We start from the raw sequence: 21,190 nt of genomic DNA on the forward strand, positions 1-21,190 counted from the left end.
TCAGAACCAGTGGAGAACAGTTTCTGAAAGCAGCAAGTGGCCTGGAGAAGCTCACAAAGGCATCAAACCTTTAAAGCTTCTACTTCATGAACCCTGCCCATCCTGGGGGAGGAGGCTTGGCACCTCGTCCCACGATGTACCTTGTTTCAGGCCCCAGAGATCAGCAGGCTCTCGACACATGGGTCAAGAAACATGTCTGGTGGTGGCAGCTGAAAGCAGCCACTCAGTCTGGACAATAGTGGTAGGTTCGTTTTCAGGGGGCATCTCTAAGATGCCCTCGGTGTGCATTTTTCATTAAATCCCACATTGGCATCAATGTGGGTTTAATGTGCTGAGAAGTTTAATACCAAACTACTCAGTTTTCAGTGTAGCCATCATGGTGCTGTGGAGTTCGTAATGACAAGCTCCCAGCACCACATACTCTTAATAGCAGCACTGCACTTACAATGTCTAAGGATGAATTTAGACATTGTAGGGGCACAGGGCTCATGCACCTCTACCCTCACCACTGGAATTGTGCACCCAGCTAGAGGGGTGACTGATCTACGCCAGGGCAGTGGGTTGTAGGCATGGCACACAGAGGTGTGTGCCATGTCGACTCTTCACTTTGTTCTGCACCAAAAGACGCAGCCTGCAAAGGCAGTGTGTTTTTGTGTGTAGAGGTGCAGGGCCTCTAAGGGTGGCACAATAAGTGCTGCAGCCGTTAGAGGTCTTACCTGGTCACAGTGCCCTGGGTACCTGTGGTACCATTTACCAGGGGCTAACCTGTGGCCAGAGATGCCAATTGGGTTAGTTTTGGGGAAAGAACACTGGCCCTGGGAACCTGATTGGCAGGGACCCAGGGCATAGCAAGTGAAAGTGCATCAGTAGTCTGGCAAAAAGTGGCGAGGTTACTGCAACAGAAACTTGCTCAGCTTGTGTGTGGGCTGTGCCAGACCCATGGCTTGGGTTCTCTCTGTTATTTTACCATGTAATCTACAAAACACTACAAACTACCCCAATCCAGACAGACTCACTCTAACAAATATGCTCCACTACAATCTACACCATTCTACCCCACTTCAAACTAACAAAATGAAAACCACCACCTGCAAACAACACTTAATAAAGCACCACCATTAACAAAATAAAAAAACAGAATAGCATACTGCGTTTTAAATGCTAACGTTATTCAAATGACAGCATCCCTTAAACTTCACATTTTATTAACAAGAGCATAACATCCAAGATGCACCAAAAAATATAAAACATTAAAAGCTATTTTGTTATCGAAAAACACATGATATATATATATTTAAGCTGTTGGTGGAAAAATAAAGAACTGAAGACAAATATACCTGCTGTGGTCCGTTCCTGGTCATGCGGTTCTGAAAATTGAGCGCCTAGTTATCAGGACTGTGTTATATATATATATATATGTCATGTGATCAAGGCCGTGGTTGGCCGAAACGCGTAATGGTGGTGTGGTGGAGAGCAGAATAAAATAACCAGCACCAATTCCTGGGTTCGCCTCGTCATTTTTCTGCGTGACTGCTGAGACGTTTTGTATGCCTAATATATATATATATATATATATATATATATATACACGCACACACACACACACACACACACACGCACACTGTTTACTTTGCCAATGCTTTCTTTCCCCCCTGCTGTTGTATATAGAGTACTCGATCTAAAGGTATTGGAGGGCTTTACATGAACATCCGTTACATTACACAATGACACATTCACACTGTGTATAACAATATAGTCAGGGCTTTAAGTGGGCCGAATCTCACTGGTGCTGTGCACCAGCAGAATTATTAAAGGGGGGGGGGGCATATGCGGTCTGGTTTTTTCCATACTGCAGTGACAGCAGCACATCGATGTGTGCATGCTCACACTGCTCACTTCTCACTAGTGGAGAAGTTACTGCATGACGTCATGCCGGGTGAGCATTAATAGAGGAAGCGAAATCCTTTAAAGAGAGTCATTTTCTCTTTGGATTTCCCTTCTCTTTTTGAAACTCAGTAGCAGCAGCATTGTTGCGGTGTCACAAGGGCTTTAAGTGAAAGCTTTTTCAATATTATATATAACAAGCCATAGTGGCTCCTTATTTATAGGGTGACCAGAATTTTAAAGCCAAAAAAAGGGACATTTCCCAAAAATAGATGAAGGACTACAATTTTACTTCAACTAAGCGCACAGAATGACAGTGCTCCTTAGCAGAGAATCGCAGAGGAGGCAGTAAGAACAGGGCTTTAAGTAGGCCAGGTCTGTCCGGGTCTGAGCACCGGCAGTTATTTTCAGGGGGCCTCGAAACGGGTCTCTATATGGCTCTATTTTCGGGCCTGGCAGAGGTAGTCCGTTTTCTTTTTTTTATCTTGCACCAAACTTATTTTGCTCTAGCTGGAATTGCCAGGCTAGATCTTGAGGTTGCTGACCTTTGTGCACGCTATAGATCCTTTCTTGCTGATTTTTATCATATGATGCCGGACTGTGGGGAAGTATCACAGTCGAGGACAGAAAATCATGAATCATTACATTTACTGTCATCGGGGAGCAGGCGAGAATGTCATTGGATGCTCTTGCTGTTCAATCGCATGAATGCAGTGTACAGACTTAAGGCAACATTTATATCAACATCATATAATTTCAACAATAGACTACACACTACACCTGAAACCAAAGGAGAACCAACAATATCTGACTTTCTTTACAAAATAAACATTATTTTTATTGATAATAATACTAGAAAAATCATTTCACGTTAAAAAAGATCCCATTTATGCTCATTCATTCATCTTCATTCATACAACATGGAGCTAACATACAATAAAATTCGCAATTTTCTTCATTTCAAGCAGGTACAGTAATAACAATTGATGTCTAATAGTCGTGGGGAGACAATGTGGCACAACAGTCCAATTCAGATATTGTTGGTTCTCCTTTGGTTTCATCTATATTGTGTAGTCTATTGTTGAAATTATATGATGTTGATATAAATGTTGCCTTAAGTCTGTACACTAGATTTATTAGTCCCTGCCTTAAGGAACTGTACCCTATTAGCAGGGGCCCTCTCTCTTTACAATATACAATCGCATGAATGCATCATCACCGCTGTGATTAACAACCGCCTATTAAATACCATACTTATGTTAATGGCTGCGAACTGTCGCAGGGTGAACCTGCTGCAATATTGATGATAAGTTGTGCATTCCAGAGTGCCTGGCATCATTACTCGCTCAAAGGCTACTTTATCACCAGTGCAACTTGAGAAGTACACTGGAGAACACCTGCGGGAAAAACACATATAATTGAAATGCAGAATAGGCGTTTCTGCTGGGAGAGAAGGACTGAGAAACCGGCGTAGTACAAAGAGACCATCTTAAGAAGCGGCATCTTGCAGTTAATGGTCCACTGTGTAGCCTACTTGGGTTATCCTCATGCGCTAATGGTCATGTACCCTAGACTTTAGGGGATGCCGAGGATTCGGTCAGAAGGAGGGGTGGTGGCCTTCATAGTCACACATTCGTCAGAAGAACCGCCACGTCGAAGCACCTACTCCTTGCCAGTTGGTTCCTGCTTTCTTCATTTAGAGCATAACAGCTCAGCAAGTTGTCTTGCTGCATTGTGCCAAACCTTAGTACATTTTGCTCTAGCTTTCAATAATATTCACTCACTGAAATAAAGAAAATATTTCTGCCTGGGATGTATTCTAGAAACTAGGAAGGTCTTCGGTCAGTGATAAACACAAAACATAAATTCTAAGAACTCAAATGAATGCATTTTTCTGGTGCAACCCTAGAATCCTGACCGGGGCTGGACAAGCCATTTGAAGCACCTGGAAATATTCTGGTGGAGCAAGGTATGAATGTTTGCTGCTGGCCACAGTCACTTTTACTCCAGTCTGCCAGCAGCACTGCACGGGCTAACAGTAGTGCTTGTAAAAACCACCCCCACACAGGACTCGTGGGGTGTTTGCAACGGGGCAGTGTGGCCATCCCAAATAATTTACTATGTGTCTAGAAGTACTGAACGGCGCCACCCGCTCCTAGGGGCGTGGCGCCCTTAGTGGCATCCGGGGCAGGAGCCAACAGAGACGTCCTCGAGACGGAAACAGAACGGGATGAGCCAGCAAAATAGAAATGGGGCATGACCACCACGTGAGCCTACCACGTGACCCTAACGTCATCAGGTAGGCAGGGTCGACCGCCCCTCTCGGGGGAGGCTGAACTAACCCTCTTTGTCCACTCTCAACAGCTTCGGCGGCAGCAGACCAGCAAAGAATTACAGCAGTAGGGGGTCGCTGCACGTGGAGAAAAGGAGAGGGCCTCACAGCGTAGTCTCTTGGTGAGTGATGGTATATTACTGTGTGTTTGTTTTACGAAACAGTTTCACCGAATTACAGCAGTGGTACATGTTCAGAACGTGAGATTCGTTAGTGCTAAACTATAATTCTGTTGTTTTTTCACTTCGAGGAAATGCTTCGGTAAACGGAACGCAGTGATGGAGGAAGTTCCTGGTCCGCCACCACGCTCGGAAAGCGGCAGCCTAGCCCGGTAATATCGGAAGATGTCGCAGCGCTGGCCGCAATGGCGGAGGCCTCAGGGATCGGGCAGGGAGCGGTATGTAAACTGCGATCGGCTGTTTTGCCAATGTTAAATACAGGGATCGTAAAAAGATTCACATTTCCCGTGGTATTATTAACACAAATGCTAATTGATTTTCGTCAATGTTGGTAGAGCTATGATCAGATGTGCAATATTCAGCTAGAATATTTTTAGAAAGTAATGCTGTTGTGGTTACGTTTCCTGCTCTGTGCCAGTCAGGAGGAGGTGGGGCCGAAGTAGCATGCCGAGATAGCACTGCCCGGGGCAGCAGCACGTGAGATTCACATCCCGAGATACAAGGCAGCCCAGAGCAATAACATGGATTGATGGTCCCTTACCCATCTCTGAATACATTTACAAGTGAACAAATTTACAAACCCAAATGTTAAGGTACACGAGGCACAGTGACAATTGTGAGCAAACAAAATACAAGAGTTAGCATACGGCACATTACAGGAGGAAAAAGTGACATGTGGGCAAGTTACAAAAGGCGATGTATGAACGGGGGGCCGGATCGCATGGCCCGCACAGACGCACAAAAATGTATATTTAGTCATTCTACCCTCGTTACAATCGAGTCTGGCTGGATATGGCTGTGCCTTATTAAGGTGACATCATAGGGCCTATGCAGAAACACACGAGGCTTATGCGTCTGCGGGCGCATGGGGGATTGCTAAGCCGGGGGCCTGAGCTCAGAGACGGGAAGGGAAAACTGAGATCTTCCGGCGGTCTTCTTATGGTGCCACCAGATTAAAGCGGTTATCGCTCCAGGTATTTACTTTGCATCTCTCTCACGCCCAGGACTCCTATTTATTCAGGACCATGGTGCAGGAGGATCTGTCACTTATACGATACCAGGGGCACGCTCTTCGCAAAAATTTATTTTATAGTGGCGCATCACTTCTTTTTAAAAAATGTAATTGCGATTAATACTTTGTTCTATGAATCGAACATGGGAGACATTTGGGAATATCACTGGGGGACAGTACCTTTGCTTACCCTGATTACTGTTTGCGGAGGGAGTCAGTGCACCTCCAGCGGCCTCTTATTGTGCCATCAGATTAGACGGGTTATTGCTCCAGTTATTTTCTTTTCCTCTCCCTCGCCCAGCCCACCTATTTATTAGCGGCTAGGGCACAGGCATGCAGCGGACACACCGGAGATGCGCCTAAGACAAGTCCGTGTGCACCCGTTTCATGCCCGAACAAGACTCACAAGCTAATGTTCCTTGATTCACACCTGTGTGAATCACACAACTTAAATTTTAATCGTAATATTCCATAGACACTTTAGCCAAGGCTTAATATTGCGATAAGAAATAAACCAGACACAAAGATACATATAGGTTGAAGTTTAGACAAAGGGAGCCTCTTCACGAAGACCAGAATCCCTCTTTGGGTAATCAAAACGTAAAGAGGAACAGGGTGGATTAAAACAAATAGTTGACACTTAGCGGTTGAGCCCCATCCTAAGCAAAGTAGGAAGGATGTTAACTGAGACGCGAAACTTTAAAAAAAAAAAAAAAGTTCATGACAGAATTAAAGACTGATTACAGGTAGTAGGAGTGCAGGACTCATAACCAGAAGATAAAGACCATAATCAAGTCTGGGGAAAAGGACAACATTGAGAGTTTTTCATGCCAGAAGAAGTATGGAAAAGATACGGTATTGGATGTTATGAAGCTGCAGCAGCCATGGGCAGGAGAGGAAGCTGTCCTGTCAGGGTGATCCCTGTTTTATCTCTTCTGATTGTTTACAATTTGAGCAGGTCATGGGTGCCATTCGGTCCGTTATGCGCTTCATAGGGCTATACTTCTCATTAGACGCACATTGATTTAACTTGCTCGTTACTTTCCAAGGAAATGTCTCTCTTGATGGAGCGTTATAAATCCTCAGACTAACTTTTTAATTGAGGTCTGGGATTCACAGATAATTTTTAGACATTGCACACCACCAACCATCGAGATATTGTATGGTGGGACACCACATCGATTGCACCACACCTCTAGTCTTTGAAACAAATATATGCATTTGGGTTGAAACTCATTTCAGCAACAACGTATGTATTTCATGTTGATTGACATTTTTCTCACTATCCAAATTTCATATGCAAATTTTTCATATTGCAGTTTCCTCAACAAATCATATTATGTTAAAAACCGGTGCCCGGATGTTTTTGCACGGGTAGCCCTTCCCCTTCCTAGAGGACTTAAATCCAAAGTGATTCCATTTACAAGAACATTCAGTAAAAATTGCCATAGACCTTTTCTCAATTTTCAAATAATGCTCATAACTGCCATTATTATATTGTTCTGTTAAAAGCTGTCAATGTACCTATGCACATTATGTACCCATAGGTCCATGGGCCCATGACTATCCCTTTCATTATAAATTGATAAATAAACACTTAACAAGTGAAGGGGATCGATTGTGCCCCAGTTCCATGTTAGGTATTGCAATTCACTATATTATCCTGTTAGATCGGACATCCGTAGCGAGGTATTCCTCTTTTGACTTCACTTCCCTATTTCGCTGAAATCATATTTGTTGGCATGAGGACAACTAATACGGGGCAAAGTGATGGTGCACTCCCCTTTTAAACAGATAAAATTGGCATACACGCAACTGTCTCAGTTGTTATACTTATTAGTCCCTAGTAGGTGGTTCAACATGAACCCAGGGCCTGTTTATTAAATACTACAAATGGGCTACAGCACTCATTGTGCCACTCCATGGAGCAGCACAGTAAAACATATCTTAAGCCTGCACTGCAACCTGTTGTGCATTCTTATCCCGCTATTTATCCCCAGCAAAATAAACCTTTTGCATACATGTTCCTTTTTAACGCCTTTAAGTCACCCATAAGGCAGGTCCTAACCACTAATAGGGCAGGGGGCTTGGTATTTCAAATGAAGGACATATGTGATTATGTTTATATGTCCTGACAGGGAAAAGCTCCATAAAGTCGCTTGTATCACTTTTCATGGCTCGTTCTTTCATTAGAATAGCACTAGGTTACCTTAATCTACTTAATAACTGATAACCTCAGTTTAGGAACAGATAGATAAGTTGTTTCCCACTCTTGTGGGATTTTGCACAAAAAGCATAATACGTTGGAACCTTGCATAGCTAGGTCATTATCATGAATAATTTGTGTTAATTTGCCATTTTCACAAAACAGTCCGTGAAGGCGTGAATATATAGCCTGTGATGCAGTGTTCCAGTTTATAGTTCAATTTTAATGCGTTCACGTTTCCCATTGGAAGGGTATGAATCTTGAATTCATTTTATATATGACGACGTCTCTAACATGACCACCTGCAGTTACTTAAGGGTCATATTTTACATATTACTCCAACACTTCATTAGCTAAGATTACGCTCCGTCAGCCGTGCTGAATACTTAGTAATATTTATTCTCTGCATAATCCTTCCTCGGGCTTCGCTTTGTCAGGCAGCAAATTTGACAATGGGGGAAAGTAGCCTTCAAGAACATAAAATCTGTGGATGCTTCACAGGCTGGCAATCGCCAATGTGTATTTTATTCAGGATCCTTGATGTCAGGTAGCTTGACAAGGAAGGCTTGTCACTACAAGTAATTGCAGTCGACCGGGAGGTTAAATTTATTACCGGTCTACCTTCTTCGGTAGGATTGGCAGACACAGGTCAGCTGGATAAAAGGGTGAAAAGCAGCAAGTGAGGATAGCCACCCTGCAAATGAAATGAGGATTCCAAGGTAACAGAAGTGGTTTTCTTGGGTTAGTCCCATTCAGCTCCCTACGGTGCAGTCTTCTTGATCAGGCCTCAACATAAGCGTCTTGATAGATGGTGGGTTACCGATGGGGGGGCCCGGTGTGCCATCAGCTGTGAATGGACAGGCAGTGTAAGAGCGGCGGCTGATCTGCAGGCACCAGAGCTCCCGGTCATACATGCACAGGGGAGGGTGCTGAGGGGCACCCGGCAGTGAAGTCTGTCAGGTCGGGGGAGGGCGAGCGCGCCAGTAAGCTACTCGCCCTGTGGCGGGGTCCCAGGCAAGAAAAGGGTGTGGTCTTCCCGTTTTGGTATGGACTGGCTGCCCATGGAAAGGGCAAGCAATCATTGTGGGGCTATGAGCTGGCGGGAGAGGGGGGACAGACCTGCTGGTGGTCCTGACCACTCCTGCCGCCCTACCCAAGATGCATTGGAGGGGGTATACCCCGGTATGGTTGTCACAAGTAGTGGCAGATTATTTACCTGCGGCTCTGTTGACCGGAGGGCGGTCAACTTAAGGAGAGCAGGCTATCTTGGTTGTGGCCTGCTGGCACAGCACGAAGGACAAGCAAAAGGCCCCTTGGAGAGCGGGGCGTAAATATAATGGCAATGTATAACTTTGAGATTATTTAATGCTGTGGTGCTGATAAGCAAGTGTTTTAAAGATTTACCTTAATCAAGATGAATAAAGGATTAATGACAATGCTTGAAGTTTAATAAAAGACTACGCGGTGAACGACAACAACCTGCGTCATGTCTTTTATGGGGGGGGGGGGCGACTCGCATCCGGTAGGCACACTATGAACTGCGCCACCCGCTCCTAGGGGCGTGGCGCCCTTAGTGGCATCCGGGGCGGGAGCCAACGGAGACGTCCTCGAGACGGAAACAGGACGGGATGAGCCAGCAAAATAGAAATGGGGCATGACCACCACGTGAGCCTAACGTCATCAGGTAGGCAGGGTCGACCTCCCCTCCCCCGAGGGTACAAAAGCCTCGGGGGAGGCTGAACTAACCCTCTTTGTCCTCTCTCAACAGCTTCTGCGGCAGCAGACCAGCAAAGAATTACCCATCCCTGCAACAAAGAAGCGAATGGCGGGGTCCCAGGCAAGAAAAGGGTGTGGTCTTCCCGTTTTGGTATGGACTGGCTGCCCATGGAAAGGGCAAGCAGTCATTGTGGAGCTATGGGCTGGCGGGAGAGGGGGGAACAGACCTGCTGGTGGTCATGACCACTCCTGCCGTCCTACCCAAGATGCCGGGGTGTCGGTTTATAAACATTGGAGGGGGTATACCCCGGTATGGTTGTCACAAGTAGTGGCAGATTACACATGTGGGACAGGAGATGTGAGTTGTTTTTCACCCCTTTGTGAAGCCCCTGCAGCTCCACTCTGCCTATTGCTTGAGGAATTAGGCCCCCACGAAATGCTTTCTTAGCGCCCCCCCCCCCTCGAAATTTGGCTCTACTTGCGTCTCTGGGGAGGGTGTATGGAGTTATCCATACATATCTTTATTTAGACCACGCCCCTACTTGGACAGACCACACCCCTTTAAGAGGTTTGTCCCGCCCCTTTTAGAGCACCCCCAGTTTTTCCCCCCACTTAAAGCCCTGAGTAAGAAAATAAATAAAATGCTATTTTTAAAGGCATTTGCATACCTGTTAATTAAATTGCTTTCTTATAACAGCTGCTAACTATCCCTGCTTTGCAAATGTAAAAAGATAAATCCCAACGTTTTCAGCCAACCCTCTCTAAAATTCGGGACATTAGCTTAATTTCCTGAAATCTGCAGGGACAGCTGGAGAAAAACCAGGACTGTCCGGGCAAATCCCAGACGCCTGCTCACCCTACTTATTTATGGTATGCACCTAACAACCAACGGCAAAGTCAATAGTCCTGACTTCTTCAAGGTATAATATTACTTGTATCATATAGCTGGATGCAATGACAGAAACAGCAAAATACAAGTCGGGCAGCACACTGTGCTAAACACAGATTTTTGGGTTTTAAAGCCACGCCCTTAAATACATTGGCCGCGCCCCTTTGAGACACCCCCAAGTTTTTTCAGCCCATTTAAAGCCCTGAATATAGCTAAACATTGTCTGTGTAATATCGCGCAAAGACCCCAGTTATGCTCGAAATAATACATAGAATGTATCTGCCCCTGTATATACGATGATAGTACTGTTGTTCATCACAAAGAGAGGGTTCAGTAGGTTTGTGTGCGGCAATACGCCCATCCCAAGATGGCGGTCGATTTTACCTTCCTAAAGTTCAAGCGAAGTGACATGCGAGCAGGCGGCAACAGTGGGGCAAAGTTCGGGACAGTGACAGCCGCGGAATATGTCAATGGCGCAGCTCATCCGGAGAAGTGAGTGAACGGGAAAGGAGTGTAGAGTGGTGTGTGTGCGAGAAATACCGCAGGCTGTTTTCGTTACAACCAATCACCCAAGTCCCCAGCACCGGTCCCCCTAACGCCCCCGAACTAAAAAGCATTATCAACAGTATAAGCCCATCGACAGCCAGCAGACCATATTTAACAGCCAAAACACCTAGTCACACAAACTCCCCATATCCATCGATATTACGCAGGCAATTCTACGTGTTCCTTTAACTGTATCCTCAGCTCTACCGTTCAACATTTCGAGTCACCAAGCAGGGCGAGAGAGTGGTTTTAAATATACTAATTAGCGGACCTTTTTTTGTGGTGTGCTGGTTAGAAGTTAAACCAGTTATTACCTTCAACAAAATTCCATGTGGCCTATGGGGGCTGGGAGGCATTCGGGCACCTTGGCACTTTGTCACTTTACATGCATAATCCGCTCAGAAAACCTATGCAAACTGCGGATCGATTATTTTGTAATGTATTCTTTACTAATTTGCTGCTTATTTCCACAGTCCTCATGCAACCTGACTAATTTCCTTTAACCAACTTGGTAGTTGCTTGTTTTATTTTCTGAAATAAAGGATCTGTTTATGTACAAGGTCACTTTATTAGCATGAGTTGTTGTAGTAAAACATTCTAGTAACTCAACTGGTATTTGTGCATCACCTTTGCACTCTGATTAATTATAAATTCGCGCAGTTTTTAACACACACTAATCACGTGCAGTTTTTAACACATTTTTAATGCTGATGGTCTAAGTCTGCTCTGTTTTATATTGTTTATAAGGTTTTTATTTTAGCATGTTGGATGTTGCTTATGAATTAGTATTTGTATATAAAACAGATCTTCATATTTGCTCGTTTGTTTAATGTAATGGTTTTAATTAACCATAATAAATTTGATTGACTCCCAGGAAGGAGATATCCCCTACATGAGTAAGTTGAGAGAGATGCATCAGTATTTGGAGGTCTTCGGCCTGTCTTCAGCAGACTCCAGATAACGCCCAGCAAAATGATAATTCTCCTTTTCAGTTGTATTGCTATCAATTTTATTCTACCCCTCACATTAATATCAAAATCATCAGTCTTTCCTAGTTACAGTACTGATAATTGATGCCTATCCTCCCTTGGCATTTGTCTAGCATTTATAATGCTTTTTTTATGGAGTTCCTTCCTTTCCCTAATGAAGGGAGCTCTCTCCATAATCACATACTGTTTTTAGTTCGAAGCCTAACAAACAGCACAGCTGTCTGTTTTTTTAGGTCGAGCCTTGAGGCATCGCACATATTCTGCTTTGCAAGGCATGCTGAAATCCTCTCTAGGCTTTTAGGCACGCCCATGCTTTCCATTGGTTATTTTGTGTGACCTTCTAAAATACAGGCTTTTCATTGGTTGAATTTGTCCCTCCTTTGTGTGATTGGTTTCCTCCCATGGCGACTGGCCCTCTTACATGTACTCATTCTTTCCCGGCGCACTACGCTGGTTGGGGCGCACTATGTCTGTTTTTCCTCTCGGCTTGTTTTTTGTTGGGAGAAGCGGAGCTTGAGGAAGATTGGCCTTCCGAATGCTTGTGTTTTTACACTTTAAATGAAATGCGCTTATCACCAGAGTCAGATAATGAACCCTTATTGAGGGTAGAGGGTAAACATCGCTAGTGTGCACTTACTGAGCAGCAATGGCCCGCCCGCCGTACCCTCGCTGTGGGTCCCACAGACAGCCTGCGCTCCTTTAATTTCCGATTTCCTCTCAAGGGCTACTCTAAATTTTTGAGGCATTGATTAGTGCCGCTCTGCTGGCCTTCTGCTACATGTGCTGTGATGCAGGTACTATTTGCACTAAGACTCAATCAAATCTTTGTGCTTTTTAAACGCATCCCCACCTTTTTCTCCCCCTTCCACCTCCTTAAAGGTTCAACCACTAAAGGGGAGGAGGCTCAGGAAGCAACGTGCTGTTGATGCAGAGTGCTGCTCGGGTTGCAGCTTCACCAAAAGCATACAATAACGCTTTTGTTTTTTTATGTTGCTAATTTGTTCATTATTCATTTTGCAAGGGTTTGTGCATCAATATTATTTAAAAGAGAATAATACAGTATTTGTATGACACTGTAGAACCTTAATTGTCGACTCCTGTAGAAGCTTCTCTTTGAATAATTTTCACACCCCCAGCTTTGAATTTGGGCTCTTCATTTGGCTGGTGACTTGTTACGGAGATCTAAAATACCTGACAACGTCTTTAGTTTATTGCATTCCTTTTGGCGGCCACGTTTGCTGTAGGTAAACATTCATGCCTGTTGTTCATCGGACACTCACGGGTGACGTGTCTGTCGTCGCTGTTTACATTTTGATAGCAAGTTCTTTTTGGTATCCTCCGAGTTCTTGCTCTAGTCCTCGGTTGTAGGAGGAGTGGTTGTTGTGTGCAGTGTCTTGCTGGCTTCATATTTGGAAGGTTGCTGCATGGTTCGACCCCAAGTTTGTGCAGTGGTTGCCAAGTCGCCTCGTCATATCGAGGTGGTTGAGAGGCATTTTGGGCAGCTTCATTTATAAACATTGGCCTGAACATATACTGGGGTGGATCAGAAAGAGTGGCATGGGAACACAAAGCGGGGCACCATGATGTCAAACTGATGGCTGTGGGGCACAGAAGGCACACAGAGAACAGTAATGCAGAGCAGCAAGAACGGCGACTGAAATAACCCAGACCGCTTGCTCAATGCATGCATAGCGATGTTGGGGAAGCTCACCAGGAAATTACACTATCCATGTCTTCAGTTTTACTTTAACCTACAGATGCATTCATAATATATTCATGATCTTTTCTGGTTGTTTTTGAGTTGAATGTGCATTAATGTCTTCTGGACGTCCAAAATATTAATCAGTGGTGCTATATTTAGTCAATGTATTATCTGAGTACATTTACTCTCTTTAAGTGAACATAGATTCAGCACATCAGTGGTTCTATTTCCCTTTGAAAAAATGAAGGTTGCTGCTGATACGGTCACCAGTGTCACATGAGTGCCCATGGATCGACTTTTCTTGGCATCCTTCATTGATGTATTTTTCTGTTTTATCTGAAAAGAGGCAATATTTTTTTTGCTTGGAGCATGCATTTGGTAGTGCCGGTAGACAATCTTGGTGAACTGACTTTTTTGGTATGAAGATTGTAGGAGAGTAGGGTCTGCTATCCTATGGTCACCCCAAATTTTTGCTTTTTGCTTCACTGGTTTATGACTTAATGTGGCTGTGGGCCTGCTAATCAGCCTGCTGTTCTCTCTCTCTAAATTAATACCAATGCACACCAGGTGCATTACGAATTGGAACTGGTTCACCTTATTGGCCCCTGTAACAGTGTACCCAGGTACCCAGGGCATAGGTGTTTCCAAGGCCTACCAGGGGCTGCAGCATGTAATATGCCACCCCTGGCCTGGCCTCCATATTTGACACAACTGGCTGATCACTCAGCTGGGGTAAGTCGGTGTAAGCACCCCTTACTTAGGTATAGTATGTCTATATCTAACTTAAAATGGACACATATGTTCCTATCAGCCCTCCTATGGAAGGCCTCATCAATCATGGAGGCAGAGTGCTTGGAAATATGTGAGATGGTGCTCTAGCATGAGCTGAGCCTGTCTGCAGCTTTCGGAACCACGTCCTTTAGCTGTTCCATGATACTGCCATACCATATACTCTTAAGTGCATTATGAACCTCGCGGTTAAATGCTATCTTTGGTTTGGCTTTATCAAAACATGTCGAGTAAGGTGTCATACGAATTGGAATACTACCCCCTCGCTAGTTCTGGCGACGGCGGTAGCATTCCACCCTTCTAGAGGGACACGACATGTACATAACCTGAAACCCGGGTAAAGTTAAACATGAGCCTCAGCATCACAAAATGGATGCTGCCACCACAGACACAAGTCTGACCTCCTGCTGCTGGGAGTCCTTCCAGCGAGGGAGGCTTGGACAAAGGGTTTCCTGCCTTGGGTGGTGCTAGCACCACCCCAGACAGGATTTTGTGTATTGGGTAGGACAGGGCTGAATAGAATGAGACATGCCTGGGGCACACAAGGTGTCCCTGTGCATAAGCCAGTCCAAACCGGTGCTGGGGCTTCACAGCCCCAGTCTTGGCGTGGAGATGGACAAAGGAAAGGGGGTGTAGCCACCCCCCTTCCTGGTCCCACCCAGAGGAGGGACCTAGCAGGTAATCCGGCCCCTAGATTTGGAATAAGAGTAGGAGCTGTGTCCCAAGACTTCAGATCATCCTGAACTCGACTTGAAACTAAGAAGAAAACTGGACTTCGACATTCTGCTGCACAGAAGACTGAAGAGAATCTCCCTTGTGGCCAAGGAGTGACCACCCTGTGAATACAGGCACCAACCAGCAACTCGACGTCTGCTTTGCCGCCGCCTCCCGCCGGAGCCCGAGCCCAGAGCCCGACAAGACCTGGATTCTCAGACATCTCACAGCCCGATCCACAGTCCCTGAAAAGAAGAGACCCGTGGAGGCATCGAGAGACGTGGGACCGGCCATCTTGAAAGATCCCCGAGAAGCTGACTGCGCAGCACCCAAGGCCCCCTCGACGCTGTGCTTTGGGGTTTGAGAAGCCCCACCGCCGAGCAGCACCTGCACCAAAGATCACCCCCCCAGCATCTCCACGATCTGCGTGGGCCCTTTTGCACTTTGCCACTCGACGCGTCATCCCGGTCACTTGCGACGCGGCTAGTGGCCATCTTGGCGACGAAATCTACAATCTAAACCGCTGGTCTGGTTGCTCCAGACTGGCCCTCGCTCCTGTTAAAAGGAGCAGCCCCTCTGACCTTGCTGGTCCGAGAAATAAGCTTTCTTCACTTCCTGCGTGGCTTGCATTAGCCAAGGCCTGTTTTCTCCAATCAAGTTGCCGACACCGCCATCAGCTAGAACCTTCGTGGGACAGCTCGTGATCGACTCCTGGACGTCCTCGACCTCTTTGTGTCCACGTGGCTGCGGAGACAAGCTGCACCTCATCGCCTGTTTGCACCCGACATCGCCTGGTTCCATCCTAGTTCCACGGTAGTCACTGGCTAGTGACTTTGAACATTGTCCCCTCTGCTTTCAGGACCCGCCTGCAGCATCTTCATCTCCAGGCACCATCGACCTGCGTGACGAAACCCAACACTACTTGGCACCTGTGCACCCGCTTCCTGTGGGTGAGGTAACTCAGCAACGCCGGTGTTCCTACACTGGTACATACCTCTAGTGCCTAGCTCTAAAGTTTTGTCCTTCTAGGTCAGTCGGAAGGTTCCTAAAACAGTAACTTTATAACTTTTACGCACTATTGACATTGCATTGGTGCATGCGTGCACTTTAAGCACTGCACTCGAGTCCCGCGGGCCTTTCCCGACTTCTTCACTGTTGGTCCCGAACAGCTCCAGCGAATCCCCAGGCCCTAGGCCTATTTCCTTTCCAATTGGTGGTTCTTATACCACTATTTTAGTATATGATTTTAGTGGCCCCTAGGGCTCATCCATATTGTGCAACTTTTGTATAGTTAAACTGTGTTTTGTTTTAACGCATTTGCTTCTGTGCTCATAAAGAGTATAGGGGCTATTTGTAGTGAATAAATATATATATATTTTCAATATATATCTGTGTGGTGTCCTTTCATTTGGTATTCAAGGGGATTGTGTATGGTAAAACAGCTTGCTTCACATGCCTTTACAGAGTTTAGCCTAAGACTGCTTTGTCCACGCTACTAGGATAGCTGGTCTATAAGGTTGACTTACAACCAATCATCATAAGGGTTGCTTGGCATGGTACAAGGTGATCACTAGAACTAGTGAGCATCATATACCAGGCCAACTTCTCACAAAGATGATGTGTGAAAATGTCTGTATCAACAGAATCCTGTAGGGGCACTGTACTACTTTGATTTTGTTCCTAAAAGTGCTCAGAACGCCAATCTTTGAAGGGCTATACATTTCACCCAGAAAGGAGGCTCCTGTTGACCCAGTACCTCTCCGGCTGCAGGGCACGGTTTAGTGTGTCCCTACCTTCATATTGGTAGGCCCCAGAGTTTATGAATACATGAGATTTGATGTCAGCAGGGCTTGCTACAATGTGGCCTGTCTGGAATAGCCTGAAGCTGTGTGCTGTTGCGCTTGCTGCCTGAGCTCTTCGGCCAGCCCTTGTTTCTTCTTAAGTTGAGCCAATAGCGCTTGCCCTGCAGGATGATCTGTTGTATGTACTTTGTGGGGTTGGACACCTCCTATAGCTGCTGATTGGTATGGAGAGCCTCACTCGCAAAAGTTTTTTTTTTGCTTCTACATCACACATTCTAGTGTCTTGCTCCTCCTGTGTAGTACTGGTCTAGCATTTACCACTCTTCCTCCTCAGCTCTCCAAAACCCTTTGTCACCTCAGGGCATTCATTCCCTCCACTGCACACATGCCGCTAACGACACAGCAGCGCATATACTTGCAAAGGGGCATCACGCTGGGCTCTTAACTCAACAGGCAACATCCTTCTTATCCTTAAGAGTGGCTAGGAGAAGGCATCTGTGGACCAGTGGTGTAACAATAAGCCCCGCAGACCCCGCGGTGCGGGGGAGCCCCCGAGCTCGAGGGGGCCCCCTCTGGCACTCTGTGCACGGGCGGGCCTGAGAGGTTTTGACTGGGTCGGGACCATGACCCAGCCTTGCAAAGGCATTTGAAGGCATGGCTCAGAATCACCGCTATAAAAAAGATTATTGAGCATATTGGGCGCCACTAGTCTCCATTTGTTAAGGCGCATCGCAGTCAATTCGACAGGTGCGCAGCCAGTGTTTGTTTAATTATTTTAATATGTTCCAGGTAGTACAAGCCAGGCCCAGAGACGAGGTGACTATAGTTGCCATGGAAATCGCCTCTGGGCCCGGATTGCTACACTTTTATTTGTTACATCTCGTCCGGACTCTGGGGCCCCTGCACTGCTGTAATTGATTCGCGCTCTCTGTAAGGGATGTAATGGGTTATTCCTTAAGACCATGTGTACCAAAAGCACGGCTGTCCCTCTCAGAAGCATGTTGAGAGCCAGCTTGTTAGACGTGAGAAGGTTTTCAAGTTAAAATAAGACAAAAAGTCTTATTTTAACTTGAAAACCGACCTACAAATACAATTGGTACAAGCAGTAATAATTAGTTTCCTCAGGCATTAAGAGAAATTTGCGAAAGAAACACTTCATAGCTTTTCACCCCCATCCAAAACAGCAGCCCCCCTACAATATTACACAACTTTTTATAATTCAAAATGTTTTATTTTTATATGTTCCTGAAAACGTAACTGGCAAATATTCATGGGATGGCCAATAAATTGTGTTCAGTGAAAAGTTAAAGGTAATTTATCTGCCCAAAAAAAGGCTTATCACCCTGAAAAGGCTGGCAGATGAACGCAGGTCACACCGCACCAGCAGAACAACCAATTGAGTTTGGGCACTTGTGACTTTGGAAAAACAAAAAGATTCTGCAAAATGTATCCGTAACCTTCCATGTATGTTTTTGGGATAGGGAGGAGTGTGGGGTTGCAGGGTCTTGTGTGCCTTCTGTGGATATTTTTTATAAAATGCGCAAGACACAGGCTCAAATGTCGGCAGGGCTGTCTATACCACTCATCCTCGTCAGGCCGATAACACCAGAACTGCTGGGTAACTGTGACGTGTGTAAGATATATCCTGTAAAGTACTGCAGCGGTGGCAGAAAGGGACACCACACAATACATTCATGCAATAACCCATGTCACAAACACACAACAAACAATTCTGGGCAATCTAGTTTTGAGGGAAACTCCTAATTGTTTTGCTGAATCTTTCAATCTATTTATTGCATGCGAGGGTGAGTCAAAGTGAGCACCATGAAATGGACAGGAATTAAGTGATAACTGGGCTGGAGGAGGTTAAGGTTTCCAAGATCAGGGGGTGAGGGTTCTTTTGGCATTGCCAAATATAACTTGTATCGCGCACAACCAGGCCATGGGCCAGTACCACTGGGGTCAGCAGGAGGGTACAGGCGTATTGATATCAATCAATCAGGGTTGGTAAAGCCCAGCCACTCACCCATGAGGGTCTGGGTCATCCGAAGAGCAGGCTCTTGAGGTCCTTCCTGAAGTGGGGCAATGTGGGAGCTTGGAGGAGGGGGAGTGCAGCGGGTGCTGTGGCACTGGGACAAAAGCCTGTGATGGGAACACTGTACCCCAATTATTGCTAGATTTTGATCATCATTTTGTTGAAAGTGTTCATTGAGGTGACAAGAAACGATAGAAAAAGGATCAGGCATAGAAATGACTCACGAGGTAGGATCTGTAGTCCCCTGTGGAGTACTTCTGCTTTTTTTCTGTCCCATTAGCTCTGTCTCTCCCATTCAACTTTGTAGAGGCAAGATTCAACAGTTTATTTACTTTGTTCATGCGACAAAAGCATGGACTCCTACACCAAAGCATCAAGTCTGAACAGCAGACACACTGGGCATAAGGATACAGACTCGCTGGAGGAGGAAGGGAATGGGGAGCCCAGATGTGGATGGTGGTGGATGACAATCAGTATATGGTGGGAAAGAAGGCAGAATATGGAAAGGCAGTTACAGGGCAATCCTTATAAATTTGACTGCATTGCCTGAAAACGGTCTTCATTATTAACACAACCAGTTTGTTTGTAAATGAGAGATGCTAGTAGGTGGATACAAAAAAGGAAGCACTGGTTTAAAGCCTAATGTCCTGATCGTAGCGTCCCCTAGCTGTTACAGTCTCAGCCTTGCTGTGTGTTTTTTTACTGCAGCTAAGAGTAGCTGAACTCAGCAGATGATGACACCAGTGCTTGCTACAGACAACTGTACCCTTTCAAAATCCCAGTGTAACCAGCCTGCCATTTGGAGTATTTTCTTATAGTTTTATAAGTTAACCTGGGAAGCATGCAACACTCACCACGCTATGCCCCTTTTGCAGAAAACAAGCACATGCCTACCTACACTCACCTTCACTCCACTCTTTCAGGGTTGCTCAGCACATTCTGAAATTAACATTATTTCACAGGCTCAGCTACTTTGACTTGTGATAAAGTGTCACTCAAGTGTCACACACAAGGAAATGCAATTTCACATATACGCATACTCCAGCCATTGAAATGTCACTCTTAAGCAACTTGGAACCTTGGCAGCAATGCGGAGAGGGCCCCCCTATGTATTTTGCAGGGGGGCCCCCTCAACATTCGTTACACCACTACTGTGGAGCTCTAAAGTCCGAAGGGACGTGGTCACGGTTGACCCATTTCATTGCTTAAATATGTGACAACCGCCCATTCTTTGCTTTGATAATAGTTATCATCGTTAGGAAGTTGAAGTTATGAGCACTCGCACATTACAGTTGTGATTGAGTGCCTGGATAATGTGCTGCATGGCTAAATACTTATAAGGTCCCAAAGTCGAGACCAGTTGCATTGCAAATGCTTGTTTAAGACATCTTTGGGACATTCACATTCGGAAAGCTGACCTAGGAATTCTTTCCGCCCATTGCTTACAATTGGCTGTGTGGTTTCTAACTGACATTCGCTTGCTTTCTATATGCTGGCTGTATTTGTTTTAGGCTTTTCAACTTGAGTTGTTCCATCTCATGGAACATATCCTCTTCACTGTATTCTTCTACAGTGCTCGATTCCTAAAACAGGCCTTTAGAGTATGTTCTTATCTTGTCACAGTTGTTGCGCATTCAAAGACAGAATTCAAACATCAGGCTCTGTTTTCGTAGGGTCCTTGGTATTTATTTACTTTTTTTTCTCTGACTTCCAAGTGAGAGGCTTTATCTGACAATCTGGAGGGGGGAGCTTCACTTCACTCTACGACACTACTCTACTCTATGCCACTCCACTCTACACAATTCTTGGGTACTCTACTCTGCTATACGACACTCCACTCTACGCCAGTCTTCTCCACGCCGCTCTATGAGACTTTACTTCACAACACTCTACAACACTCACAACACTGTACTCCACTATACAACACTCCAATCTATGGATCCCTATAGCACTATGCAACTGAACTCCACACCACTTTAGTCCACTCCACAACACTTTACTCCACTCTGACACTCCACGCTCCGCCACTTTATGCTATGACACTTTACACCACTCTGACACTCTACTCCCCTCCACTTTACACCCCTCCATTCTGTGCCCCTCAACTCTACGCCTCTCCACTCTACTCTATGCCACTCTGGGCTCCTCTATGCCACTCCACTCCACGCCACCCCTCTCTATTCCACTCCACTCGATTCCACTCTACGCCAGAAACCGGTCCCAGGATGCTTTTTTCCGGTTTAGGGAAGACCTGGCTTGGCAGTTCGGGCTGGACTGTTCCCATAAGGCACACGGTCAAACTGATTTGCATATAGCTGGGTCTGAACTGAGGTGGTGAAGTGAACTAAAGAATGATGATGGATCCAACACAGATCTGTGACTGGGGATGAGTGTC

The 21,190-nt window shown here is 45.6% G+C and overlaps 1 protein-coding gene across 4 annotated transcripts in view; it reads left to right on the forward strand.

The window, feature by feature from the left end:
• Window positions 1-10,555: 10,555 nt before the first annotated feature.
• The window catches only part of ECH1 (enoyl-CoA hydratase 1), a 190,964-nt gene continuing 180,329 nt past the window's right edge, over window positions 10,556-21,190 (forward strand). Inside the window, exon 1 of one of the 4 annotated variants that reach the window (XM_078661190.1) lies at window positions 10,556-10,710. In XM_078661190.1, the coding sequence (XP_078517316.1) occupies window positions 10,683-10,710 (28 nt within the window). In that variant the 5' untranslated portion in view covers window positions 10,556-10,682. Of the gene's footprint in view, window positions 11,008-21,190 lie in introns of all 4 variants that reach the window. The other 3 variants (XM_078661192.1, XM_078661191.1, XM_078661193.1) reach the window with 3 other exon arrangements.

Source organism: Lissotriton helveticus, chromosome 9, assembly GCF_964261635.1.
Source record: "Lissotriton helveticus chromosome 9, aLisHel1.1, whole genome shotgun sequence".
NCBI classification, from domain to species: Eukaryota; Metazoa; Chordata; class Amphibia; order Caudata; family Salamandridae; genus Lissotriton; species Lissotriton helveticus.